The 27,006-nt window shown below is 43.7% G+C and overlaps 5 protein-coding genes across 5 annotated transcripts; 2 read left to right on the top strand and 3 right to left on the bottom strand.

The window, feature by feature from the left end:
- Positions 1–368: 368 nt before the first annotated feature.
- On the bottom strand, positions 369–12,576 carry LOC117835729 (clustered mitochondria protein). The gene is made up of 29 exons (XM_034715062.2): positions 12,417–12,576; positions 11,894–12,123; positions 11,332–11,393; positions 11,064–11,253; positions 10,854–10,985; positions 10,539–10,695; positions 9,627–9,820; positions 9,437–9,538; positions 8,843–8,978; positions 8,630–8,758; positions 7,912–8,272; positions 7,650–7,754; positions 6,947–7,065; positions 6,521–6,629; positions 6,334–6,423; positions 5,858–5,992; positions 5,612–5,782; positions 5,448–5,534; positions 4,984–5,109; positions 4,697–4,846; positions 4,550–4,618; positions 4,172–4,330; positions 4,015–4,071; positions 3,907–3,947; positions 3,403–3,522; positions 2,669–2,978; positions 2,468–2,575; positions 1,542–1,607; positions 369–1,140 (listed from the first exon to the last, which is right to left on the bottom strand). The coding sequence occupies exons 2-29, from the start codon at positions 12,117–12,119 to the stop codon at positions 670–672; spliced, it is 4,182 nt and encodes a 1,393-aa protein (XP_034570953.1). The 5' UTR covers positions 12,120–12,123; positions 12,417–12,576; the 3' UTR covers positions 369–669.
- A 1,810-nt stretch (positions 12,577–14,386) lies between these two features.
- LOC117835785 (uncharacterized) lies at positions 14,387–17,112 on the top strand. The gene is made up of 7 exons (XM_034715109.2): positions 14,387–14,810; positions 15,091–15,264; positions 15,410–15,502; positions 15,622–15,690; positions 15,931–16,137; positions 16,460–16,585; positions 16,710–17,112. Exons 1-7 carry the CDS (start codon positions 14,556–14,558, stop codon positions 16,860–16,862), a joined length of 1,077 nt encoding a protein of 358 aa, XP_034571000.1. The 5' UTR covers positions 14,387–14,555; the 3' UTR covers positions 16,863–17,112.
- A 38-nt stretch (positions 17,113–17,150) lies between these two features.
- On the bottom strand, positions 17,151–20,818 carry LOC117835775 (uncharacterized). The gene is made up of 4 exons (XM_034715101.2): positions 19,990–20,818; positions 18,310–18,593; positions 17,994–18,221; positions 17,151–17,859 (listed from the first exon to the last, which is right to left on the bottom strand). Exons 1-4 carry the CDS (start codon positions 20,516–20,518, stop codon positions 17,371–17,373), a joined length of 1,530 nt encoding a protein of 509 aa, XP_034570992.1. The 5' UTR covers positions 20,519–20,818; the 3' UTR covers positions 17,151–17,370.
- Positions 20,819–22,291: 1,473 nt separating this feature from the next.
- LOC117835796 (probable glucosamine 6-phosphate N-acetyltransferase 2) lies at positions 22,292–23,873 on the top strand. Its single transcript, XM_034715118.2, has 2 exons — positions 22,292–22,876; positions 23,646–23,873. The coding sequence occupies exon 1, from the start codon at positions 22,365–22,367 to the stop codon at positions 22,860–22,862; it is 498 nt and encodes a 165-aa protein (XP_034571009.1). The 5' UTR covers positions 22,292–22,364; the 3' UTR covers positions 22,863–22,876; positions 23,646–23,873.
- A 562-nt stretch (positions 23,874–24,435) lies between these two features.
- Positions 24,436–26,115, bottom strand: LOC117835805 (large ribosomal subunit protein eL31). The gene is made up of 2 exons (XM_034715128.2): positions 25,946–26,115; positions 24,436–24,871 (listed from the first exon to the last, which is right to left on the bottom strand). Exons 1-2 carry the CDS (start codon positions 26,035–26,037, stop codon positions 24,592–24,594), a joined length of 372 nt encoding a protein of 123 aa, XP_034571019.1. The 5' UTR covers positions 26,038–26,115; the 3' UTR covers positions 24,436–24,591.
- Between the last annotated feature and the right edge of the window lie 891 nt (positions 26,116–27,006).

Consider the following 27,006-nt stretch of genomic DNA (forward strand, 5'->3'; position numbering starts at 1 on the left):
AACCTCAAACAGCGGGCTATAAATAGTGATATAGACAACAAGAAGCAGTCTCTAGGATAATCTTTTTTTAGTAGCTTAGTGTTTATCTTTTTTTAGTAGCTCAGTGATGTAGGGCAACGAAGATGGACGATGGCCGGAACCGGATACGCCAGACATCAGTGTAGATAAATAATTACAATTGCAGTAGGGCAAGCTTAAAACCATCAACACAATGCAAGCTCCTCAATGTTAACAACACTAAGTTTGTGCATACCAATGCTAAAAAGAAGACTACCAAAATTAACAACCTATAGATGAATGTTATTTCACTATGCACGGGAAAGGCACATGTAATTTAGAGCAGCAGTTACTCACGAACACACGCTAAGTCAATAGAAACCAGAAATTGTAACGCCACTGTTGGTTAACAATTTTGTGTAACAACCTTGGGACAAAATGTGTATCGACTACAAACTTATTAGTTGCATGGATTAACCTTTACATCAGTGGTCTATCAATGACGAAACAATTGTGTTGTTTCTCGTAAAGATTATTGAACCCCTAGGAACCTCGCCAAAATAAATGAACTCACTCTTTGCCACCATGTGGACGTGACAATCCCTATGGAAGTAAAAACTGAAATCACCCTAGAAGCCCAAAACTGTTACAAAAAAAGAACTTCTCTAGCCCCTATGACTTCTGTTTTGACTTCTGCTTCTTCGACTCCAATGTCGTCCCCAATCCAACCGGTGTGTTGCCAGTTGACTTGACAGATGGCCCGTTGGTATCTGCGGCCTTCACTTCTGAAGCAGTTCCGTTTTGAGCAGGTCCGTTAGATGCCTGACCTTGCGATGCTGATTCTTGAGTGTTTGCAGTGGCAGAGGCGGTAGACGCTGCAGCAGCTGAGTTGATAAGTTTGAGAATCTGAGCAAGTTCATCGGATGCATTGTTTGCAACAGGCCCACTGCGCACATTAAGGCCTCTTGCAACAGCTTTCTTCCGAGCTTCTGCAGTTGCTCGAGCAGCTCGCTCATCAACCCCTCTCAATCGTGGTAGACCTTCTCCCACAACTGCAGCATTAAGTGATCTGTTGACATTTGCTGATCCATCACCTGATTGGATAGCAGCAGCCTTCATTGCTTGTAAAAATGCAGGATTTGCCTGAAGATGCAGCATGGAAAAAATTCAATGCCACCATAAATCAAAATACTGGAATTGATATCCACATCAGGAATACTAAAAAAGAAATTGTGGAATGAGATAATATATGCAGAGTAGAAGTAGCATACAAGCATAGTAATATAAAATACTCCCTCCGTCCCAAATTACTGTTCATTTTGACTACGTTTCTAGACATACCATATATCTAGGTGCATAGCAAAAGGTATGGACCTAGAAAAGCCAAAACGAATAGTAATTTGGGACGGAGGGAGTAAAAAAGAACAAGGATTATGATCAAACATTACTACCTAACAGTCCTGGTTTCTTGGAGGCATATGGATAAAGGCAATAAAGCCAGATGAATTTCAGTTAGCGTAGAAGGAATGTTGAAATTTGCTTACCTTCAAGAATTTAATAGCATTATCAGATGCATCAGTTCCCTGGCCCTTTTGCTTCTGGGCGTTAACCTGTGCAAATAGACGATAAAATATTGGTCGTGCAAGCATATAAAAGGTATACAGAGCATCAGACTAAAAACAGTGCATTTTTGGAAAGATTTTGCAGTACCAGTACAATTATAATTGAATATTAGGAAACACTCAGGAATCTTAGGGTCATAAGTTAATCGACCAGTAAAATTTCTCGCTGAGTGCAAAGCTTATATAACTAGGCCTAGACAGTTGGTTTATAAACTGTATCCAGTGTTTGTAAACTTCAGCTTCCAGAAAATGAAAATGGATCGTGCTGGGGGAAAAATCGCAAAAACCTAGGCTTTTCAGTTTGCACCAAATGCACCAAGGTTCCTAACAGGAAGACCAACAGGCAACAACCTTTCACAACCAGTTCTGTCACAAAACGAGCCAACAGAAAATCCCCAGTAAACAACCCATCAGCAACCAAAATGTACAAGCACTGAAATCAACGAAGATGCACTGAGATCCATGTTGTCAAGTTCTTGTGAAAAGGTTGTCTCGGTGCTAGGGTTTTTTCAAGGGCTGAAAACTGAAGAAAACTAGGTTGTATAATTGACGTGTGAAATGGTTGTCTCGGTGCTTGGGTTTTTTCAAGGGCTGAAAACTGAAGAAAACACTGAACCCCAACGGTAACCAAACCACGAAAAAAACGATAACTTAAATGGTTCAGGTTCGGTTCAGTTCTTCTGTGTCAATGTAAATATGCCCAGCCCTACGCATAACACAAATATACTGAACGATTTAGCCAAAATCACAATCCATCATTCTCCTAAAGATAATTATGCAATACACCCCCCTTTGCAATATTCAGAAAAGTAGAACGCTAGCTAATCAAACAATTCCAGAAATTATACCTGCTCTTCTCGAACCTTAAATGTACCCAACCAATTTTCTGAGTCCTTAGTCCGAGAGTCATTTTCCCCTAATTGTTTTGCCAGTATATCATAAGTCTTCTTTTCATGCTGTCATGAAAAGCCAACACGTCAGGTCAACAGTTTCTAATAATTAATGCTTGTATAAATTTGTATAAGCCAATATTTTATGTCAGAACTAACCTGAATTGAAAGCTTGTATAATTGCATACAACTGAATGCAATTGCAAGGGCATGATAGCAAACGGCTGTTTGAACATGATCTGGACCAAGAAGCCGCTCATTCTTCATAAGTGCTTCTTGGAGATACCTAAGAGCAGTATTCATATTACTGGCATCCTGGTACATCATTGCAACATTTATGAGTGTTGCTGCAACATCCGGGTGATCAGGACCTGACGCCAAACTTAGAAGAAGCAGTGTGCGGGACATGTGTCGCAGTGCGAGTTCAGTTTGATTGAGCCCATGATAGAATAAAGCCATGTTACCATAACTGCAAAAGATATGGATTCCAAAGAAAGTAAGACTTCCACGATAAAAGATAGTAAAATGCATGTGCCAAAGCAAAGAATAAAGAATAGTATGCTCTTTGTTTAATGAACATTAAAAATATAACATGGAAGTTATGCACAAACACTAAGAAGAAGCTGAAAAAAATCTGACAACTTAATTTCTTGCATGACCTACTCGCCCAGCAACTAACCTAAACATTCAAATTTTCTAGCAGATGTTCATTTTCCAGAACAAACTTAATGGAAACTTTTCAGTGAAATTCCATTTGTTCCTTCACAATTTAGTACGAATGATGGGATTTAGCGTTGGCTGCAAGTTCTCCAACGAAAACATCAAATTAATGTGAGATTTAAAGACAGCATCAAAATTCTAGAAGTATGTTCGAATTAAAAAGCAGCACATACCTGTGGGCTGTGTCCGGATGATCAAGACCAAGACATCGCTCGTTTATAATGAGTTCTCTATGCTGCTGCACAATTGCTCCAGCTGTATCACCAGCATGGTACAAAACCATAGCAAGGTACCTATAACGAAACGAGAACAAAGATTTCTTTTAAGAATTTGAATCTTATTGTACAGAGCAATAAAAGCAAATAGTGAGTCGCGAAAAAAAGAAAAGAAAAGTGGTAACTGCTTGACTTCTAAACATATTCTACATGTGACTGGACATCATATCCCTCATGTAATAGTCCTCGGACATACATGCACAGCAGCACAAGGCACTTCATATGGGTGAAAACAGTAGACATGTACACAACTACACACTAAAGAGTGGCATATAGCACGATCTACAAAATGGAGAATGCAGCGTAAAATATCCATTAGATAGTTGAAGTTCTCATAATGTGTGCCTTCCTTATGGAACAATACCAATACAATAGCGATGTATTAGGAAGTTAGCATACTACCGGCAACAGTTCGCAGCATCCTTGTGCATGGGACCAGTTATCTGCAATTTCAAAGGTCAAGTAAATACGAGAAGTTCTGCAGATGTCATAAATAGCTTATGTGCATACCTGTTGAAGCAGTGAAAAGGCTTCAGAAAACAATGCATAGGCCTCATTCAGGGTTCCCTGAAATGCTCAAGTGCATTAATAAATTTTCCACAGATGAGAAAAGAATAACAAACAAAGGTAAATTTTGGCAAAAACCATAAAACCACAAGAGGTATACCTCAGCCATCCTGACTTTCCCTGCTTCCATAAGATTCTTTGCGTCAGTACAGGTAGGAACCGAATGCTTGACAACTGGTTGGAGATTTAATATATCTGAAGCTTCGAATGGAGTTGAAGCATCCAGATTGTATTTGCGGGCTGCAATAGTTATCCCTACCTGTTATGCGTAGAAGAAACAGTGACAGAAATTAGTGGATGTACAAACAGCGACATATGATAATCTTAACATGCCATCTATAAACAGAATAACAATGGTCATTATTTAGTAAAATACGCACACTGGAATTCCTTGAATGCCAAACTACTTCAATTTGTCAGTAAATACAATAACAATGCTACAAACAGAAGTACCATGGCAAGGTAGAACGGTACCAACCTTTTGGCAAAGATTGCGGAGAACAGAAACCCTTTTGGCTGAAAGCCTTGCATCATCAGGCACTTCAAACTAAAAGAAACGAAAACCATTACAATTAGTGTGTTCTTCAAATAGAAAAGTTTTTAAGGCCTGAAATAAATGAATTACCTGATATTTAGATTTTGCGAATTCCTTAATACTAGACCAAATTCCATCAGATGTTAGATGGGAATATGTTGATAAGCCCTTTCTTGAAGCAGCAGAATTGTTTAGTTTCTGGCCCTTCGTAGACTTTTGAGTTTGGCTATTTTCATGACCCTGAAAATACCAAAAGGTTTTACAGTTACAATATGAGCTAAAACACCAAACATATCTACTAAGATATATCAAGACTCGAGAGTAGAGTTTGTTGCAGATATAAGTGTCACAAGATTGCCACGCTTGGGATCACATACCTTCTTTGACTGGGCATTGCCAAGGTTACCCTTTGTAGATGCACCCAAAACTTTCCCAACAAAACAGTTCAAGAAATGAGCAATAGCTGGTCCAATATCATGATCCAGGCTTTGCCTCAATATTTCCTTGAGTGATAAAAAACAATTGGGTAAGCATACAAGTAGATGTCGACCACGATAGAAGGAAGTAGACATGAATAACTATAACAAGATGACGTGAACTGAATGGATTGGTACAACAAATTGAATATATCTTGCAGCCTGCACTAAACTATGCAGAAAAATAAATCATTCACGTTACAGGAGTAAGACAGCATTAACTGGATGTATGCCAGTCAGAAAACCAAACATTTATTATAATTTTACACATTCCTATGTTTATAAAAATTTGCAGCAAATCCTTTCATATAACACCCCGAAAGAAACAAACTCAGGAGCTAGCATAATAAGAAAAGATATACTACCTTGATCACATGCTTTGCAGACCTAACTATTATCTCAGCAGAAAACAAATCCCACAGATGTGGTAAATGTTTGATCATGCCTGCAATCTGAGAGAAGAATTATACTATGAGCAGGATAGATGAAATGTAATGTCAATGTCAGCTGGATCAGCATGGAGACTCACTTTGCCCAGGTACCTAACATTTATCCCATGGAGATGCAGTGCATCGGTTAAAGTTTGTCCATCCATAGGAGAGATATCAAGGGAGCAAAGGTCCTGAACAAACTTCGGGATCACTATTTCTAAAAGATATGTACCAGCCCTTTTTACCAACTCTTCATCTGCAGAAATTTCCTAGTAATAGAAAACAGTAGAAAGTTATCAAATTGGAATATGGTTATTTTACAAAAAGTAGTTTTGAAGACCAACCTCTGGACTGCCAGCAAGCTTGTACTCTGTAAACACGTTCGGATTGAAAAAGATCTCGGCACTTGAGTTGTCATTTTCCTCACGTGTAGGAGCAGAACTTTCTTCAGACTTGTCATCATCTTCAACAGAGGAAGCCTGAAATGATGGAAATAAATTTCCAGCTTACAAATGTAATGTGAAACAATACCTTATTTTATTCATCTTGTCTAGTCCCTTCGACCTATGTGAGCACAAACTAATTCAATAATCATCAAGGGTTAAACTGGCAACAGTGATTTGTTATACACCACTGGATATGTGACCTTTAGATAACCAAATTATGATCATGGATGCAAAACTGGAGGGACATTTGAACAGCACAAAATAAGACAAATTCAACGATCTTGCTTTATTGGAGTTGCGTATGATCAGTAGCTTATTTAAGTACAGCGCTTCTGAGCAAACAGCCAGAACAACTAGATTCTATGAGCGCAAACCTTTGCATCAGAAGTACTCGCAACTTGGTCATTGGATTCTTCCGAAGCATCTGGAACTTTCTGCCTGGTGGATTGCTTGGTCGATTCAGCCTGCTCAAATATAAATAAAATGCAATTAGAAATTTTCACAAATGAAACCATGCAACAGCTTGACAAATAAGGTTAAAAGAATATGTGATGAGCTGACCTCAACAAATGAGGCTACAAGTTCAGGTCTCAACACGCAGAAGCGATGCTCTTGCCCAATGTAGTTAGAATCTCGCGGAGTCACTCTCATCAAATCTAAAATGTAATGCCTACATAAAGGAATAATCCAAACAATTTAAACAAATATATTGATATGACTACAAGGCCTCATGCTATTAGTGTAAAAGGAAAAGGAATAGCTCGCAAGAAAAACAAAGTAACAACAAAAATGGAGAGAGAGAATTTTTTATTGTTTACAGTTCATGTAATGTTAACAGGATTGCCAGAACCCAACCTGCTCCTTGCATTCGTAGAAAAAATGTAAAAGTAATTACCAAGTGCTGAGCCTTTTAAGCATTAAAAATTAAAATGTAACAAGTGTTTTCATGTTTGAACAGAGACCAGTTTTCTTCAAAAATAAAATTACCTGTCGTCACTTCCAACAATGCCCTTACATTCGACTGTAGCAGCTAACTTTACAGGGTTGCCAGAACCATCCAAAACCACATGCTCTTTCAAATGGAGCCGCTTTGCAGCCTCGACTACCTAAAGCAGCAATAGCCAACATAGAATTAACAATAAATACTCGAAGGACAAGGACGACAAAAAAAACTGAAATTATATTAATATAAGCTTGGAGTGTAAACAGGAATGTTGAATTAAAAAACCATTGCCAAAAGCTGGGTAGAAACATGTACATAGAATAGAATAAATATGTAGCGTACCATGACAGATAACCACCAAAGAACTAAGAATCAAGTGTGATCATTGCAAGTTTCTTATACTCGCTAATGAAATTCTAGTAAAGACCTTCAACAGAAACAAATAAAGATGCCCAACAAAACCCAAGATGCAAGGAACTCAGTCACCAACAATTTTGAAACAGGCAAAATAGTAACTCAGTAAGCAATACTAAGTATATCATGCAATTTTAGTTGCGGTGCTGGTACTTTAAACCAACTCCTATCAATTATCATAATACTTCATTGCGGCATCAGTTAACATAAATTTGAACTGGACTAGATGTTGAGGTTCACACCAAACTTTGAGTCCCCTAACAAAGAAACTAAAAATGACTTTTCAGATTTCTTTCAACAGAGAAAATTGTCCACTCTTGCATTACAATTTACCTTTGAATGGAAAGATTCATTCCAAGATATCTTCTTGCCATTATCAACAGAACCATACAGAAGGGAATCAGACTTGTCTCCTTGGAGAATACCAGGAATGATACTCTACAAGTCCAGAATAATTGGAAAAGGCACATCAGTAGCAGCTTAGCTTGTCGTTTATGACATCTTAAAATAATATATTAAAATTACAGAAATGCATGGTTCAAACAGCAAAAGATTCTAAAAGCGTTATATACCAGAAAATGTTTACTATACAGACCTGAGCTACAACCCTGTGACCTCTGTAATCAATTATTGCCATGGCAAGATTGTAAAGGCCAGAAATATCAGCTTCTTGATAAGCCTTAGTTCCTTTTAAATCATTGTTTGCAGAAGCATAGGTCGCCTGCTCACTATCTGCAATTTGTGCCTCTGCAGATGCATCCGAACTAATGTCTGAAACACTGTTGGATACCTCCATGGATCCACCATGGTTCATACCAGGCTTAGCCCCCACATCCGGTGAAGAAACTTTAGTGCTTTTGCTGGGCCCATTTTGGCAGTCTGGCTTTTGATCCTTTGAAATGTGTTCATAGTCAGAATCGACAGCAAAACTAAAGAAAATGTTGTTGTGAACATACCTGGAACATAAAAATAAAACAGGTAAGAAGAAAGTAAAACAATATTATCAAGTTACTCAAATAAGAGTTGATCAGGCATATATACATCGGAACAAGGTGGCTTCGTGCCCACTACGCGCTATCATCATCATCATATATAAACTCAACATTACACCGGTACCCAAATCCCATATCAAAACATACGCAAATCCAGACATCATATATAAAAGTATATTGCCAGCAACTGATTATAAACTTACTAATCCAGTACAGCAAATAATCTTTTGAGGTCAAGCAGTCTGATCTTAAGGCAGAAGCAGGTACAAAGGTGCTATGAGAAACATTATTCTACTCTCGAAGGCTATTGTATTTACTCACATATGAAAACATTCTGGATCAGTTGGATTAATTGGGGGTATGCATCTATTAATGACACCAACTGCCCCTTTCACAGCAGCATCAACAAAATCACATGTTACTTTGTAGAGAGCTCTGCCACGCAATATCCTGAAATGGGCAATAAATAATGAGTTCCTACATGTATAAAGCAGGCAATCCATAAAGTGCAATAGTAACTATTAACTAAAGAACCTTTCTTGAGGATTCCCGTGCGGAAACTCCCGACAGGACTGCAATTCTTCATTCCAGTCTCTCTGCATGCCAATCAGTTCAGTGCCATATGATAACACCACAGACTCCTCAGCCCTGGCGGCATCCCTTCTATGCTCTGTTACACATACGAATGTGGAGTGCCTTCAGATCTCATAAGACATGAGTGCATACCAGATTAATATTAGTAAGGTTATATCAAGATATTTATATCAATATCAAATATCATTAATAAAGAAAATTAGAAGGGTAAGAGGTTCCAAGACATGGCAGGCACTGGCTGAAAAGGAATCAGTATGGCGGCAATGCCTATGTAGTTTATAAAGCCAAAAGTACAAGTTGAAACAAGATATAGATAGTGCTTGGTATACTAGAGTTATAGCTGAAGCATGCCTAAGGCTGGCTATCTGGCCAATTTCTTGCCACAGAAATGTAGGGGGAAAGTAACATTAGGCAAGGATATATAACAGTTTAAGCCATGCCAGCACCAAAGCATCCAAAAATACAGTATTGGATAGCTGTTTTAGAGTTGTGATCAATAACATGGTCAACAAGGAAATCTGCTGGCAAAATTACCTGGAACAGGATGAGCACCTAACCAAGAAGTCACTGGAAGCAAAGACTGAACATTCTCAAATGGATGAGCCGATGCCCTACGATCCAAGATTTCACGAAAACCTTCAAAAGTTTTGTCCAATTGTCAGCATAGATTAAACAGTGTGGTGAGACCAACACCTTACAGATAAAGCCTAGATTAATAGCAAACCTTTCTTAAACTTGGCACTGATTTTCTGTAGTAAACCTACAAGAGTGCTGGCCTCCAGACCTTGTTTTGTAGGTTTTGGGTCCAATATACTTCCATTGCTACAGTTCACGTAAAAAGATTTGGAGTTTCCTGTAATGCAGTACTTGTTTCCTTCTAATGTGACAACATCAATATAAATGAGATCTCCATGCAACCTGAGGAAAAGCATCAGCAGGAGTTAATTCAAAAAAATCCCTACTCAAGGGTGACAAGCTTATGACAATGTTACAGGCGTTCAGGGTCTTAAGCCCATTAGGCATACATGCATCTATTAACAAGAAACAAATGCATCCTCAGAAAAGGAATACACAGAACAACCAAACACTACATTATCCAGAATTACTGCATAACAAAAAAAAGGAAGGAAGGAAGGTGAAGCATCCTAGCCCAAATAAACCTTTAGCCACATGCCCAGAGTTGGCCAAACTTAAGGAAATATTGAATGATGCTTCTATGCTAGTTTGATTCACCCTTTGGGTTAATAAAATTGTAAAGCACAGGCAGACAAGCTAAAGGCTGACTTAACTTATCAAGCACTCCAATATTTGTGGAAAACAGAAAGTATATAGCACCAAAGTACTAGCTATAATCTTTTCATTGCAATGTAGCATAGATTAAAAAGCTAATTGTACTCTTTCCAGAGTTCTACAAACAGGTCTTAACTTTCAGAACTTATATGGCTTGATAACAGCACAGTTATATTGAAAGTGAGAGGATCAGATCACATTGACTGATTACAACAGAATGAAGTAACCGTTGAATCGGGCCAACTACGAAACCTAGCTGACTTATTTTTATAAATTATAACAATGGGTCTAAAAAGATATTCAAGGATAACATGACAATGATAAAAATGCCAGACATCAGAATTACCTCCGGTAACTTGGTGGAGGATTGAAAGACGAAAAAACTATGCTTTCAACGCATTTTATCTCTGCTTGTGCAGATGCCAATAAATTAGTGAGAGCACCAGCAGTATCCTCCATAAAATTTAAACCATCAAGCTCCTGAATAACGGTTTTCTCAGAATCTGCTCAGCAGGGTTAGAATCAAAGTCAACATCCACATCAGGTTCATTTAAGATTTGCATGCAAACCACAGTTTCACTAACAAACATTACAGTTGTGAAACACCAAATATGGAAAATATGAGTAAACCTGCAGACCAAAAAAGTGGGAGCTGATGCACCTGCAGATTTTCCCTGAGCAGACTCCTGCTGCAGAGCTAAGGATGTGGACAGAGAAACATGAAGACTTGAGAGTGATAGTAGCTCCCTCACACGTCGGAGATGCGACCTAATAGACCTCTCATCATATATTGCTGAAAGAAGATTTGCGTCAGCTCCATGAAATAAATGTTGATGGAAAAATAGAGAAGAAACTGAAACATGTTACATACCCGCAACCATCTCTAATGAACAGCCACCGGAAGTTATATCTGCAATTTCAGATATTTCATTGTAGTCCTCTAACTGATGAGTTGAACCATCTTTAGTATGCAAGATCAAATCGTAGCATGTATAGAAGCAAGTTTCAGGAGCATCCAAGAGGAATTGTTTGACATCAATGACAGAATCTCCAGGGCTTAGCTGTAAATAATAGCATAGAATGAAATACATTGAACTAGTAAAGAAAAATAGAGAAACAAAGAAAGCTTTTTACAGTACCTGCAACTCAAGCTTTTCACCGGATTGTGTCCTGACAGGAACAGAGTACAGATAAAGCTCTCCTGCTCCAGACAACATATTTCCTTGTTAAAGAAGCAGCATATGTGCAGGAATTTTCCATTAAAAAAGCATGCAAGAAAGGAATTTAAAGCAAAAAACAACACATAAAAAATGCTAAAATTCCATAGATAGAAGCTCACATAGTCCAACTGGAATGTGTAATCTAATTAAAATGACGACTCTAACAGAGCTAGGCCAGAAAATTTTTAGACCATTATATTAGTACAAGGGACTTCTTACTATTTTCAATATATTTATATCCAGAATTGTTAGTTTTGGCACAGCCACATAAAGCATCGCAGCAGCATACAACATGCCACTCATTTAGCATAGGTTCAGTCCAAATCACATAATCATTAAATGAAAAGTATTTGGGCCACTTGTAAAGCTGCATCCATGTAGAACACCAAGGTGTTCACTGTATCGCTATTCATTATTGAGTGTTACAATACAACTACAGTATGACAGTATCATCAGTGAAGCAAACAAGCCGTGGTCTCACCTTCAGCTTGCTTTTTTGCAGGCTGTGCAGCCACTGGCGCATCCCCCTCCGACTTCTCGGCATCTGCAACACCGCCCTCTGCAGCAGGGGATTCAGTTACTTCCCCATTCTCTGGATTGACCACTTCGCCGCCGTCAGTGACCGTCAGCTCTGGCTCGGCCGGAACGGACTGACCCGTGCCCTGTGCCTTCCCCTTGTTCTTCCCACCCTTGGACTTCCCCGCCATATTCCTGCTCAAGCCAGAAACCAGCAATAGCAAATCTAATCAGCCCCCATAAAAATACAATTTTTAGGCGCAACAAACACCGCGGCTCTCTAAAGCGGCCGAGAAACATCGCCAGCTCCACTAAACCCCCAACGGAACCAAGCCCCGGTCGAGCGCACGATCCGCAGCAGGATCAAAACCCTAAACCCCTCCCACCAAATCGAGACCCCTCGAGCTCAGCGGAACGCGCGAACCAGACGGATTCGATCGAAGTAGCATGCACGGAGAGGGGATTCGGGTGGGGGGATCGAGGGTGACCTGCCGCTGCCGCCGCCGCCGCCGGCACGGAAGCTTCGGCTCCGCGAGGATGAGAGGCGGCGCGAGGGCGAGGCGCTGAGGGAATGATTGGGCGAGGGGCTGTTTGGGTAAAGCGGGAGGAGGGAGGCTGCAGCCCTCGCCGGCCGCTCCTTTTATACGGGTGGGCGGACCCTCCTAATCCCCCCGTGGGCACCTGGCCTCTTGGCCTCTTGGGGCTCTCGGTGAGGCGCTCCCGTCGCGTCGGGTTGGCTTTCTCTTCTTGTTTTCCCATAGCCGCGCCTGCGCACGCGAGGCGGTGATATTTCTGGCGTCCGGTAGGGGTAATTTTGGTAGTTTCTGTGGGAGCCCACCTCGGCGTGGGATTTAGGAGGGCTGTTAGGGTTTTGCGTGGGGTTTAGGCGGCTCAAAGACTCTGGCGAACGCTGACTAACGAAGATGTCAAGTAACTATTGCCTTCTTCTATGTTAGCGTTTGTAATATCTTGTCACACGTGAGTGTAGTGTCGTTTGTGTTTGTTGACATCTTTGATCATCTTAGACTAACTTTTTATTACTCGTTTTGTTCTAAATTGTAGGTCGTTTATAAATATTTATAAATCTAATAAAGTCAAAACGACCTAAATTTGGAATAGAAAGAGTACATGGCAATATAGGAGCATAGCATTAGAAATTCAGAGAAAAATATATTTTGGAAAGTCATGCTCATGCTTTATGCATCGAACTAAAATTGGTTGTTTTTATTCCCTAATCAATCGGTGTGTGCTATGTAGATTCCGTTACTTCTTACACATGGCCATAATAACTGTGACATGCTCATCACCTGTGGTGGTTTTATTGACGTGTCATCACCTGTGGTGGTTTCATTGACCTGTTTAGGAACTTGACCCTCAAGTCATGTGTAAATGTAGTTTTGGATGTGTACGCGGATGGTGGATGGTGTGAATGGATGTACCAATGTTTGCGTGAGGCTTACGGCGTGGGAATCCACACGTGTAGAAAAAAGGTTCTCATAGCATCTAGTGTTGCTACTCAATCTACGTAGAATTAGAAACGTTCTAGCCATGGGAGTAACGGACCGAACTTTATCATACATTTCTAATCTCAAAAAAAATGAGGTAGTACATGATTTGAGATCCATCCAAATACAAAATCGATTGTAGAATCAACATATAAAATTATCGAAAATTGACCATCTCCTATAAATTTTTACGGCACCTTGTGTTATATTTTATTATTTGAGCTAAAAAGATACTCCTCCGCCCTAATATTAATTATCATTAACTTTAGGTTTGTCACATGTTCAATTTGTCCAACTTTAACCAAATTTATTAAAAGATACAATAACATCTACGATACCAAATTATTTTTATTAAATCTACTATAGGATATTTTAATAATAAATTTGTTTTAGTATATATTATTTTTTTTATAAATTTAGAAAAAATGACAAATTTGGTTTAATATAAATAAATAATATTTGGGGACCGAGGGAGCAGTGAATAATGATCCATGTATTATGTATCCTATATTCATGTATATTTATATATAGCTATATTTTACCGGTCCATGACATAATAAATTGGACAGATCTTGCACCATTTAACTAGGATAAGAATTATCTGTCTCACAACGACATTGATTCATGCGTCGGTAGGTAGATGTAAGATATTGCCTGTTGGCAACGCAGCGGAGACAATCGATAGTGCACATATATTTATTCGAATGGGAAACATGTTTAATTTTAGCGCATGTATTGCATTTCCTTCTTCAATTCAGCATACTTTTGATCTTTGGAAAAAAGAAAATGTCAAGTCAGAAAGCAACCGCGAGTGGATACACAGAAGGCTTTTTGTCGATCTGGACGCACACCTCCAATCGCGTGCGCTAGTGTGCAGCTGCGGCCCAGACCGCGAGGATCTCTATCCAAATTCCAAGCCGGTTTCGTGCGCACCCGGTTTGGCGTTCCGGCTCCGGCTCTCCCTCTCCGATCCGTTACTTGACGCATCACTCCTCCCCTGCCCCAGGCTTTCCATTCCCACACCACACCGCACCAATCACCGCCGCTGCACCGCGCGGGTGCCTGATCCTCCCTCGCATTTCAACTCGCCCCTCCCGCTCCGCGCCGCGCAGCCGCAGCCGCATGGACCTCCCCGTGGTGGATCTCGCGCCGTTCCTCGGGACCGCCGCCGGCGGCGGGGCCGCGGAGGTGGGGGAGGAGGTGCGCGCCCTGTGCGCGACGGTGAGCGCCAGCCTGCGGGACACGGGGGCGCTGCTGGTGAAGGACCCGCGCTGCTCCGCCGCCGACAACGACCGCTTCCTCGACGTCGTCGAGCGCTACTTCTCCCGATCCGCCGAGGCCAAGCGCCTCCAGGAACGGCCCCACCTCCACTACCAGGTAGCCCCTCCCTGTCGCTTCTCTGTATCCTACTAGGCAGACTCTGCATTCGGTTTGGTGCGGATCGGGGGCGAAAGTTTGGGAATTCGGAAGGTTCTGAACCCAAAATTCACCCCTCTGCCTCTGGCAAGGAGGATCATCACTGCTTGTGTTGAATCAAGACCACCAGGGTGATCCCCGTGACTGTGATCCGTCCTATGGCTTATCGATCCATCCTATGATTGTGCTCAATGTATGTGGTGAAAACCGAAAAACCTGATTTGTCCCTGTTCCTGATAAGGTTGGCGTGACACCAGAAGGGGTGGAGGTTCCTCGCAGCTTGGTCGACAAGGACATGCAGGAGAAGATCAGGAGTATGCCCGAGGAGTTTCAGCCAGCCACCCCTAAAGGCCCAGACCCGAAATGGCGGTACATGTGGAGAGTTGGTCCTCGGCCCGCAAATACCCGCTTTAAGGTTGCAATTCCTCTGTGACCTTTTCCGTGCGATGTCAAAATACTTGCTTTAAGGTCGAGATTCCTTTGTGATCTTTGCTGTGTGCTGGATGGTAAACTGGTGATTTGGTTATTCTGGTCACTGAGCTGTAAGTATCCTTGTTTAGGAGCTGAACTCTGAACCTGTTATCCCTGATGGATTGCCTGAGTGGAAAGAGACCATGGATTCCTGGGGTTCCAAGATGATTTCTGCAATTGAGGTAGATATATGCTTTGCTTAGCAACTTTTCTGAATAAATCTATGTTTTCTGCATTCTTTGCACACTGTACGGTGCTGCTGTATCATACATCACTTAGTTGTGCCATATGGTTTTCATAGGTTGTTGCTGAGATGGCTGCAATTGGATTTGGCTTGCCAAAGGATGCATTTACTTCTTTGATGAAGGAGGTACTATTCTACTCTATTCTCTGCGTTTTTTAGTTCTGTTGTAATTTTTAAATCTACTTGAACTGCATGCTCTTAAAAAATGCCAGGTCCCTTCGTTGTGTTTACTTAGTAACTTAAAAGTACCCTAGTGGGTTCTAAGGTTTAGTGTCTGCTCCATATTCCCCTTAAAAAGATGTAGTATGGGATTCAAGTTCTTTGATAATCTGATTGCTATTGCTCAATTATTCTTGTGGATACTAGGGACCGCACCTTCTAGCCCCAACTGGAAGTGACCTGCAGCATCATGGTTCTGAGGGCACTGTTTTCGCTGGGTTCCATTATGATCTTAATTTCTTGACTATACATGGCCGAAGTAGATTTCCAGGCCTGAACATCTGGTTAAGGAACGGTAAAAAGATGGAGGTGAAAGTCCCTGTTGGCTGCCTCCTCATTCAATCGGGGAAACAGGTTAGCTTTTCCACTTTTAATGAACTTATCGTCATGAATTGTTTGGGGATCAACCTTTTTCCGTTTGTTGGTATCATATTTGCTTTGTTCTATCTTATGAGCACTTGTTTTCATAGTCCACGATGTTGTCATCATAGAAATCAGCCCTACTGTTATATATGACTCTTTTTTTTCCTGAAAAATCAAATACTTTATGCTTCCACAAAAGTGGTAAACAAGAGAGAACCGGGGCCTAATTCTGGAATCTTAGATGTGGCTGTGAAATAAAGAAAAGAAGTACTTTACTACTCTTCCCTGATTAGATCTGTTTCATTCTGCACAGCTGGAATGGCTTACTGGTGGTGAGTGTTTGGCTGGAATGCACGAGGTGGTGGTGACAAAGAGAACATTAGAGGCCATAGCATTAGCGAAGGAGCAAAATAGAAGCTTGTGGCGGGTTTCGTCAACAGTAAGTTCCATCGACTCCCATACCGTGTTAGTTTGATCAAGAACTTCATGAGAAGTTGTTGGCAGTCAAATCCTATGTGCTTGACATGTCATTGGCTAACCCGTTGTCTGTTTTTGTAAAACAGTTGTTCGCACACATTGCTTCAGATGCAATTCTAAAGCCACTGGGTCACTTCGCTGAAACACCCAATGCTGATTCATATCCCCCAATATGTGCCGGGGATTATGTTGAACAGGAGCTTTCAGTGATTAACCTGAAAGGAAAGGATGGATTGTAGACTATGCAGTGGATAAACCTGGATATCATGACTGACAGATATCATAACGCAAAACTAAATTATCCAAACTGGCATTTGTCTTCATTTCCAAATGATTCTATACTGAGGGTGCTTCTCTTCTTCCAAACACACCCTTTTATGTCAATATAAACTATGCTTGTTCTTCCCTTTGTTAAGATGTTGGATACACTATTGTGTACCGCACTGATGTTGTGGAAATTGAAGGAAAAAAAAATGCTTAGCTTGCAAATGAAGTGTGCCTGTGTTATCTATCTTGCTGCCCAGGAATGACCTCCAGAAAACCAATCCTGAAACTGTTATTCTCCTCCTAGTGCAGTATGCCATTATCTGTAGTGTCTAAAGTAGTTCTGAATGAGAAAAGTCTTTCCTTCGATCAAAATTACACCTCAAGCAATAAGTTACACTGCAAGCTGCTCGTTCTCAGCACAAATGACTCACAGAAGTCTACATATGTACAGCGACCAATTCGGATACCGTACCCCTTTCATCAGACCCAGTTGTTGGGCAGCGAGAAATTATGGAACCTGAAGGACACGTCTCCGGCGGTGTCCCTCTCGTGCATGATCCCGGGGTCCACTTCCGTCTGCACCCGCTGCTCGACGTGCGCAAACGAGTTCTGCCGCGGCAACTCGTCGAACGCCGGGGACGGCAATGGCAGCGGCAGCGGGCAGGGCTCCCGCCCCGGCCGAGCCTTCGCGTCGGAGTTGCCGTCCCACATGAACACGTGGAGAAAGATCGGGCGCAGGGCGTGGCGGTGCAGGGACAGCTTCTGGCTGAGGGAGACGGTGTCGAAGCACCGGATGGCGCCGGACGTGGACACCATCCATGGCAGGACCTTGTGGCCCGACACCCTCGAGATGATCAGCAGCTTGGACGCGCGCTTCGCCTCCCGGTAGAGGTCGCGGAGCCCCGACCGCGTCGACGGCAACTGGAGGTCGCCGTCGTCCTCCATGACGGATGAGACGTAGATGAATCCCTGCTCAGAGTCACAATCGATTTGAGAGTTCAGGCACATAAAAATACATGCACTAGGACAGGTTGGGAGAATGTATAGCGTGTGTTGCCGCTTCTAAAAAGGATTGTATAGCGTGCGAGACGGTTCGCGTGTACCTCTTCGGTACGGCTGATGGCGAAGCCAAGCCTGGTGTCGCTCTCCTCGAGAGTGATCTCCACCGGCATTTCTCCGCCCGCGGCCGTGTACCAGACGCGAACCGCCTTCACGACGCCAATGTCCACGCCGTGGTAGTCCTCGAAGCCGTAGAGGCTGGCGTTGGCGAGGTTCGGGAGGTCGGCCAGTGAGCCCGAGTTGACCGTCGCGGAGGCTGTCTCGCCGGAGATCTGCACCAAGAACGTTAGATCATGGGAGAAAACGCACACGGATTGGAACAAACAGCGTTCATACAGACTTGATTATTAGTACCCATACCTTGGTGAGAAGGGCCTCAGTTTGGACGTTCAAGAACACGATGGGCACGCCGGCCGCCTGGGACGAGAGCATCCAGGCGTTGGCGCGGGCAAGGGTGTCCTCGACGGAGTTGTAGCGGGAACCGGCGCGGTCGAGCGCCGTGGGCAGGATGAGCAAGGAGAGGAAGCTGCTGGAGTTGGGGATCGGTAGCACCTCCCGCATCTTCTTCTCCCACGGGTAGGACACGTAGCCGTCCTGCAGCTGCGCCTTGCTCAGCGCGCACACCACCCTCGAGCTCCTCGACCCTGAAGAAATGCAGAAGAGTTACAGTACTCAAATCAGTGATTTTCCAGGATCTCTGAAATTATGCATGTCTTTTTTCTTTGTTTCTGACTTAGTAGAATAAAACTGAACGATCAGACCGATAAAAGTCAACCGGGGAATCTCCTAATAATTGCGTTAATAATTCGAGACAGGTTCTTTAAGTCAGATGAATATTCAGCAATCAGCAAGTGGTTCGCGGTGCAGAATAATGAATCTGGCTAAATGCTGATTCCGTTGAACGTGCATCACCGTGTCTGTTGCCTGGAAGTATGCATCTTGAGCTAGACTAAGCAATTGGATACTCTTATTTTTTTACTGACAGGATCTAAAACATTGCATGCGGACCTCCCAGGTTTCATCGTACTTACCCACCATATCTTACGAGGGGCCATGTTTGAATTGTTATTCTAACATCAATTTTACATAATTTTTAATATCATATAATTTCTACACCAGACCAGACTACTAAATTTTATGCTAAAACGTATTTACGGTGGTTCCTCAAATTTGATTCAAAAACATAAATGCGGTACTATTTTAAGTATAGTAGATTTTCTTTTCATTATTATTTTAAAATAATATTTTTGTGCAGGCGCGCATGGCGTGCCAATCTGACTAGTTACTACTATGACTTACAGTAACCTAATATCCGGGTTAGAATTCTACCATAGTCTGCATCGTATTTTCAGCAAGCTTGCAAATGCGAGAAGTAACAAGACCTAGTGCTTTTGTATTGTTCCCAAGAATATGCTCGACTACATAGCATTGCTTGTATGCATCATCTGGATCATAGACTACCTTTATAATTTTTCAGGCGAAGCTACTCCAAAAACTTCCCAACAAATTAACCAGCAGTCTGAACAGTCAACAAAACAAGAGCAGCAATGATATAAGCACCCTCTACAATCCTATCCCATCAGATCCTGGATATTCTGAGCATATTCACAGATAGGACGAATATCGGATCATGTTTGTACTCCTCGAAGTGATCATTTTTGACTGTCGTAGTCTGTGCCGATCCAAGCATATGCCTACCTACCAGCCTATGCACACTACCAAGCAACCAAAATCACTATCCTGAACACGCCCAAATGTTAGGAAACGATAAAGCGCCTGTCACCTATCAAAGCCAGCCTACTTGCTCAACTTTCTGTGCACCAAAGTCCGCATGCAGAGGGCACAAGCACGCACCTATCCTTTTTCCCAAGTCCAACCCGGCATGCAACGAAAACTACGTCGCGGACTTTTACTTTCCACAAACTAAATCAAATTGATGTACGGTCTAAGGGTGGATCAAAAAATGATGCAAAAATATCTAAAATTCAATCTGCACGGAGAAGAGGATAAGCATATGCTTGGTAGTGGTTGTGATGCTACCTCTGATGGCGATGCACTCGCTCTCCATGCTGTCGACGAGGCCGACGGCGTAGTTGGGGTCGCGGATGGAGCGGAGCACGTACTGGCGGCTGCGCCCGATCATCCCCCCGCCGCCGCCGCCGCCGCCGCCGCCAACGGACTCCTGCGGCACGATGCAGGCCTGCATCCTGGCGGCGGTGGCGGCCGCGCCCGGCGCCGCCAGCTCCCCGCTGTCATCCCCGCCGGCGGCGACGAGCCGCTGCTGCTGCCCGCCCTGCGCGTGGCGGCGCACGCGCACCTCGACGGAGGTGTCCCCGCGCTTGAAGGCCGCGTGGAGCAGCTTCTGCAGCGCGGCGCGGCCGCCCTTGAAGGGCGCGGCGTGCGCGGCGGGTCCGCCCCGGCCGCCGACCCCGATGAGGAGCTCCTCCACGACGTCCCCCGTCTGCACCGTCTCGCTGCTCCCGGGCCCCCACTCCTCCGCCCGCGACCCGCCCGCCACGCACTCGATCGCCACCACCACCCCCTGCCTCCTCCCGCTCTCCATGGGCATGCCCCCCCTCCTCTCTCTGTGTGTCTCCTCCTCGCGAGCGTGGGCGTGGCCTATCTATCGAGGGGGAGGAGGATCTAGCAGGGCAGCTCGAGCGACGCGGACCCGGGAGGAAGAGCAGAGCAGCTCGGCTCCCTCGCGCAGATTCCTCGGCCTCTTCCGAGCCGGCGGCGGCCGGTAGAAATAGGAGACGCTTTCCAGGAGGGTGCGGATGGAATGGAAGCGACCGAGCGCGTGATGGTCACTGGGACGATGCCACGACGGCCACGCGTCGAACCGGACGGAAAAGAACCCCCCGGCCCGGTAGGTGAATCCGCGCCCTCCGTTGTCAGACAAGTTGTTAGCAGAGTGGATGTCGTGGGGAGGAAGAGCCGGGCCCGGAATTTTCGTTGAGTGCTCGACCCTCGGCCGGCGCGAGTGCCTCTCAAGTCTGATCGGCAGATCCCAGGTGTGCGATTCCGGCGGCCTCGCCGGATCGGAATTCAGAACAACGGCACACGCACTGGCACTGCAGCTTCGATGGGCTCGTGTCACGTCAGGACACCCCTCGGGCTTTATTCTCCGGACATCAAACGAAATCACAGTGTTACATTGACTGTGAACCAACATGTTGAACACAGCTCTTAACACGATCTGTCCTGTTAAGAAGACTCGAACCCGATTTTCCAACGCCACCTCAACTGTACCCATTGGTCAAGGCTTGTCTGTTACGGCTCACGCCTTCTCATTGGAGGACCTGGGGGGAGTACGACCGCGCGAGTATCATAATACCGCCACCGCCGAATCCAAAATTTTCCGAACACCGCCGATGAATCTAAATACCATTTTCTAGGTCGTCGTCGGATATCCATGACATCATCCCGGAAGAGAAATTCAAACGGATGGCCCGTACATGATACGGTACGCCAATCGATCCTTGTCCAGTGAAATTTAAAAATCATCAAACCAAGTGGATCTAGCTTGCGCGGCCACTCAATCAAGTGGCATTTCTATATTACATGGATCCACCAATCAAAGGCCGCCGTCTGACAAAAAAAAGTGTATAATAATATAGATTCAGTATACGGATTGTAGAAGTCCGGTGTCATGAAAAGGAAAGAAATGAACAGTTGCCTACTGCTCTCGGTGACCATTTGTCCATTTCATACAGGGAAATACCAAGAAATATACGTCTCGGCTTCCACGCGTAATTGCTAGTCAAGTTTCGCGTTCATGCGCCGGTGCCCAATAATGGCGGTGTACTAGAGGACGTGAAAATTCCATTTCTACGGGATGAGCGCTGGGAAGAAATAACATCGTAGGAATGGATTACGGAGAAGCAGATAAATTAGCCATCTTCGTTGACGTCAGAGCAAGTTGCGATGTTGACATATCCACTTCATCGCAGCATTAAAAGTGCTTTTGAATTTCTATAAGCTTGCAAAGTATGGTTGAAAATGAGAGCAAACATCACAATTCGAGCAAGTTCTGCTTATGCTGAAATCATTACTTTGGAATTTGGATTGACCTTTTAAACTGTTCGGAATACGGTCCCTGCAATCTCTTGCCCCGAAAACAAGTAATCGAATCGATACATGAAAATTTGACGTGAATTTCATGTGTCCTGATATGCAACTCCGAGATTAAATTTGCCCTTTACGGCTTTAACCATTAAAGAGCCTGCAAACCTGTTTTTCACCATGGTCAAAACACCATTTGACTTGCATAAACCTACCCATACCCTGCTTTCTTCAATGGTCAATCCAGAACGTTGATACGGCATCCAACGGCATCTGCGATGCGTAGCACAGAAAAGAAGATCTCCGAAGCCGAAGGGAAACTCTGTCCCCACCCAAGCTAGCAGACCGAAATGGCATCCACCTCACCGGAATCCGCCGTCGCCGCCGCCGGGGATGCCAACGATCCCATCCAAATCCGTCGCCTAGAGCTGTCCGACCAAGAGAGGGGCTTCGTGGATCTCCTTTCCCAGCTCTCCACCTGCCCGGACCTCACTCCGGCCGAGTTCGCCACGCGCTTCGCCGAGCTCGCGGCTCAAGGCGACGACCACGTCATCCTGGTGGCCGAGGACCCCTCCGCCCCGGAGCGGAGGATTCTCGCCACGGGGTGCCTCTTCGTGGAGCGCAAGTTCCTGCGAGGCGGCGGCAAGGTCGGGCACGTCGAGGACGTGGTGGTCGATGCCGCCGCGCGCGGCAGGGGGCTCGGGCTCCGCATCGTGCGCCGCCTTGTGGGGATCGCCAGGGACGCCGGCTGCTACAAGGTCATCCTCGACTGCACACCCGAGCTGCGCGCCTACTACGCCAAGTGCGGATTTGTGGAGAAGGGGGTTCAGATGGCTGTCTACTTCTGAACCAGACTTCAGAGGTATGGCTCCTCTGGAAGTGCTGAAAGAAATGCTGTAGTTGATCGTTGGCAAAATACACTAGCATTTGGTTGTAGTAGAGCAGCATAGGTGTAACAAGATTCAAATGCATTTGAACCAATTGCGCAAACACTCCAAACAGTGATGTGCGTACCATTCTGTATCTGGAGTTAATTTGGCTTGCTCAAGTTGGTGATGGAAGATGAGCTCTAGAACTAAGGATAAACTTGAGTTTTGAGTTCAAAACTGAACCAGTTGAGGATGTTTGGTGCAGTGCAGTCATTTGTACACCTCATTTCTTATATATGCTCTCAACCGTCAATCTGTTTTGCAGCTTAAGCTTGTTACATTTTACCATTCCATTATAATTCATATACCACTGAACAGACATATGAAAATCCTATCATGCATGCTGACTAATGTTTTGCTACATATACAAAATGTTATTTCAAGCTACGAGGTCGCCAATTAAGGTTTTCTCATCCTTTGCCTAACTCATATAGATTGATATTTATCCTAGCGTTACAACGTGTTACATTTGTCTTTCTGCCATCTTACCAACTCAGATCACTTATTTTCTTCTTACTAGAGCTACGGCTAGGTTCAGATGCAGCATTGTTTTGTGCTAATAGGAATTGACAACATTTCCTTTATGTGTCATTATTCAAAAATCAATGTCGAATTTTTGAAACTTCTGCTCTATGCTGCTACAATTCCTTTTTTGCCTCATTGATTTTAAGATCTTACAGTCCATCCCATTTTCTGTTGCAGAGTCATTGCTGAAGATTGATGGGCTTATCCGCTTATGCGCTTGTTCTGCTCTGGGGACCCATCCAGAAATTTCTGATTTCAGCATGGCAGCATTTGTATGAACCATATGCTGTGCTTTTTTTTTACTGATGTTTTTGACGTTGAGAAATTTCCTTGGAGCTATTAATTCTTTACAAGGACGATAAATTTCCAACAGTTATCAGGCCTGCTAGCTTTCCTGCTTTGTTATTATGAGGTCACCACGAAATGCTTCCCCTTTCTATCCAGATGTTTGCACCAGATGTTAAGATCACTAATTCTTTATAAGGACGATAAATTTCCAACAGTTATCAGGCCTGCTAGCTTTCCTGCTATGTTATGGTGAGTTCACAAAGAAATGCTTCCCTCTATCCAGATGTTTGCATCAGATGTTAAGATGACACGCCTTGGGTCTGGAAAGACCCATAATGCTTGCCGTGTGCCACCAAAAGGTCCTAGGTGCTTATGCCTGCAATTTGCTGAGGCTGTAGGATGAAGCGTGCAACAAACTGAAAGAGCACTCAAACAGAAACCCAAGCTGGACATCATTAAACTGAAGAGAATGATACGATTCCCACCTAGGCTATATAAGCCTAAAACACACCACAACATGCAGCTTAAACACAACTGGTACTATCTGACATTTGATACCCACAACACGTTGTGAAGAGAGCGAGCATTCACTGATGCAAGAAAACATATGCTGATGGTTCATCACACGCTTGTAGGTAGGTTCACAGCACACTATAAGGTTTCCACTAACTTGGCAAAGTAGTCAAAATTTCAAGCACTTGAAAGAAATGAGCGAAGTCTCCAATCTTCTATTACATAAGTCATCAACAGTAGATAACAATAAGCTAAAGCAACATTATCAAATTTGCTCTCATGATACGCACTAAGTGCTAGCTGATTGAATCCACGGTGGGACTTAATCCTCATCCTCAACAACCTTAGTACCCAAGCCTTTGAGACCCTCGGCAGGGATCTCAGCAACTGTGACCAGAGAGTAGAGTTCCTCCTTGGCATCTTCCTCATCGTTCCTCTTACGGGCAATTCTGACACGGACTCTCCTTGGCACACTCCGGATACCACTGCTCCAGATGTGCTTGTTGAGCTTCACATCGATCCGAACATCAGTAGTACCCATGGCCTTCTGTGCAAACTTCCTAATCTCCTTGATGGCATTTGGTGCCTTCTTCTTGAAGGTGCTGTATACAATCAACGGCAGATTAGATATCACTACAATGACTGATCACTATATATCAATTTGCTATACATGACTTCTCAAACTTGAGAGTTAAAAGAGATTCAACTACAGGAATTAATAGACAGCAAAATATTGGATTTCTGTGTGATTGTTGCACCCAAATGGAACACATGACAGCATGTCAAGGCAACATGTGTAACGATGAATGGCATCTTTCTACCAGGCATGTAACTGTATCAACCACTACATTGTATAAGACAGATACCTGACTATGTCCGGACAAACAAAAAATGATTATGGATCAGATATGCAACTCCCAACATATGATGGCAACATATTCATAAAACAGCAAAACATAGAACTTCTATATAGATGTAGCACCCAAATGGAACACATGACAGCATGTTAGGGCAACATGAGTAACGATGAGTGACATCTTTGTACCGGGCATGTAACTGTATCAACCACAATTGTATAAGACAGATACCTGACTATGTCCGGAAATCGCAAACAATATTATGTAGATGATACAGTAACTACCAATCAAATTACACATGGAAGCTAGAATGGGTGAAAAATGTACTGCCCAAATGGAACACATAGTAGCACGATGAGAAGCAAAACGTGTAACGATGAGCAGGTTACATATCCCGGGCATGTAACTGTGTGCAGCCACAGAATGATAAGGCAGACACCTGACTATACCCGATAAGCACCTAATAGAACGGGACTAACGAAAACAAATAGCTATTTCATACCACTACTCATCAATTAAAACAAGACAAACTCGAGATAAAATGTGGGATCAAATACAAGAGCAGGATCCAAAAAAATCTAATCCCGCTCGGTCAGATGATTCCGACTGTACTATAGCTGGTAAAGGATACTGATCCAAACAGGTGTACCAACCAATTGCGAGCCCACAGAGTGCTCGCAGGCCGTAACCCTCCGCACCAGCATCTCACAGAACAGGTCGTCGAAGAGCGATACTACTCTCCAACACACAGATCTACTCAGCTGCTACCGCAAAGTTTGGGAATGGTACAGAAGGGCAGGGGAAGGAAGGGGACGATACCATCCGTGGAGGCGCTTGTGGAGGTTGATGGTGTACTCGCGAGTCACCACCTCGTCCTTGCGTGTGCCGGGGCCGCGCTTCTTCTCCGACATCTCCGCTCCGCCGCCGCGTCCGCCTTTCTCCTTTGCTCGAGCTCGAGGGAGGTTGCGGCGTGAGGAGATAAACCCTAACCGCGCCCGCCAGGGTCGCCTTTTTATAGCGGCGCGAGTTAGGGCTCCCTACCCTTTTGGGCCTCTCCTCCCGAATACGAGACCAGCCCATGTGTACAGAATTAGGCCCATTTAAGTAGACCGTCTCATTTTCCTCCTCCTCTTCTTCATCTTTTTTTTAATGCTTGCAGATACCTTGTTCATCCCGCCCGTGAGAAGCTTGAGAGCTGTGAATTGTGATCACGTAGCAGTGGAGGTTGCGGGAGTTAGATGTCCGCTTTTTTTTTCTTTTGGAAACGTTCGCTTTCGAGGCTAGCTGATTGAGATCTTATTTTGGCTTTGATGATACACTTCCTTCACAGTATCACCCTTAGCTGAGCAATTCAATATCTCCAACGCGAACATGACCAGATTTTTGTATATCTTCTGAAAACGGAAGCTACGAAAAACGACCAACTCCACGACCCTCGCAGTGTGCCCCGTCATTTGACAAGTAACAGCTACCGATAAACCAGTCAGTTCGACCAACTACTGAAAAATATCGGTCAGTCTCTGTCGGTCTTCTGAGAAGACTGAAACATTAAGCTTATCGATTACATCATGGTCACGACTCACTACCGGCGGCTTAATAATTGCCTAATCACAATAGACATCAGCATAGGCCAGAGAACGCTTGCCATTGCAATACTCCATACATGCAAACAAGCCAAAGGTAGCATTGAAGCATGATACATTACTTTATTTGGGTTTCAGCAAATGTTTGTTGCACGCCACAAAACCAGTACAGAAATGTGATCACAGTGACCAATCATGTAAACATGTACTAGCTGATAAATATCAGTGAGATAAAAGAAGTAGTAGCCTATGGGTTGACAAAGGAGCAGTGAAAAAAATGTAATCAGCATCAAATAT

Source organism: Setaria viridis, chromosome 1 (genome assembly GCF_005286985.2).
Source record: "Setaria viridis chromosome 1, Setaria_viridis_v4.0, whole genome shotgun sequence".
NCBI lineage: Eukaryota > Viridiplantae > Streptophyta > Magnoliopsida > Poales > Poaceae > Setaria > Setaria viridis.

Excerpts from the sequence above, each read along its gene's own strand:
- LOC117835775 (XM_034715101.2), bottom strand. The coding sequence starts at position 20,518 with ATGCCCATGGAGAGCGGGAGGAGGCAGGGGGTGGTGGTGGCGATCGAG. Across the intron at positions 18,222-18,309 it reads CTGAGGCCCTTCTCACCAAG|ATCTCCGGCGAGACAGCCTC; the intron begins GTATGGGTACTA and ends TTCTTGGTGCAG. Across the intron at positions 17,860-17,993 it reads CCATCAGCCGTACCGAAGAG|GGATTCATCTACGTCTCATC; the intron begins GTACACGCGAAC and ends GACTCTGAGCAG.
- LOC117835796 (XM_034715118.2), top strand. The coding sequence starts at position 22,365 with ATGGCATCCACCTCACCGGAATCCGCCGTCGCCGCCGCCGGGGATGCC.
- LOC117835785 (XM_034715109.2), top strand. The coding sequence starts at position 14,556 with ATGGACCTCCCCGTGGTGGATCTCGCGCCGTTCCTCGGGACCGCCGCC. Across the intron at positions 14,811-15,090 it reads GGCCCCACCTCCACTACCAG|GTTGGCGTGACACCAGAAGG; the intron begins GTAGCCCCTCCC and ends GTTCCTGATAAG. Across the intron at positions 15,691-15,930 it reads TTACTTCTTTGATGAAGGAG|GGACCGCACCTTCTAGCCCC; the intron begins GTACTATTCTAC and ends TGTGGATACTAG.
- LOC117835729 (XM_034715062.2), bottom strand. The coding sequence starts at position 12,119 with ATGGCGGGGAAGTCCAAGGGTGGGAAGAACAAGGGGAAGGCACAGGGC. Across the intron at positions 8,759-8,842 it reads CACGGGAATCCTCAAGAAAG|GATATTGCGTGGCAGAGCTC; the intron begins GTTCTTTAGTTA and ends TGCCCATTTCAG. Across the intron at positions 1,608-2,467 it reads TTAAGGTTCGAGAAGAGCAG|GTTAACGCCCAGAAGCAAAA; the intron begins GTATAATTTCTG and ends CTATTTGCACAG.
- LOC117835805 (XM_034715128.2), bottom strand. The coding sequence starts at position 26,037 with ATGTCGGAGAAGAAGCGCGGCCCCGGCACACGCAAGGACGAGGTGGTG. Across the intron at positions 24,872-25,945 it reads CACAAGCGCCTCCACGGATG|CACCTTCAAGAAGAAGGCAC; the intron begins GTATCGTCCCCT and ends GATTGTATACAG.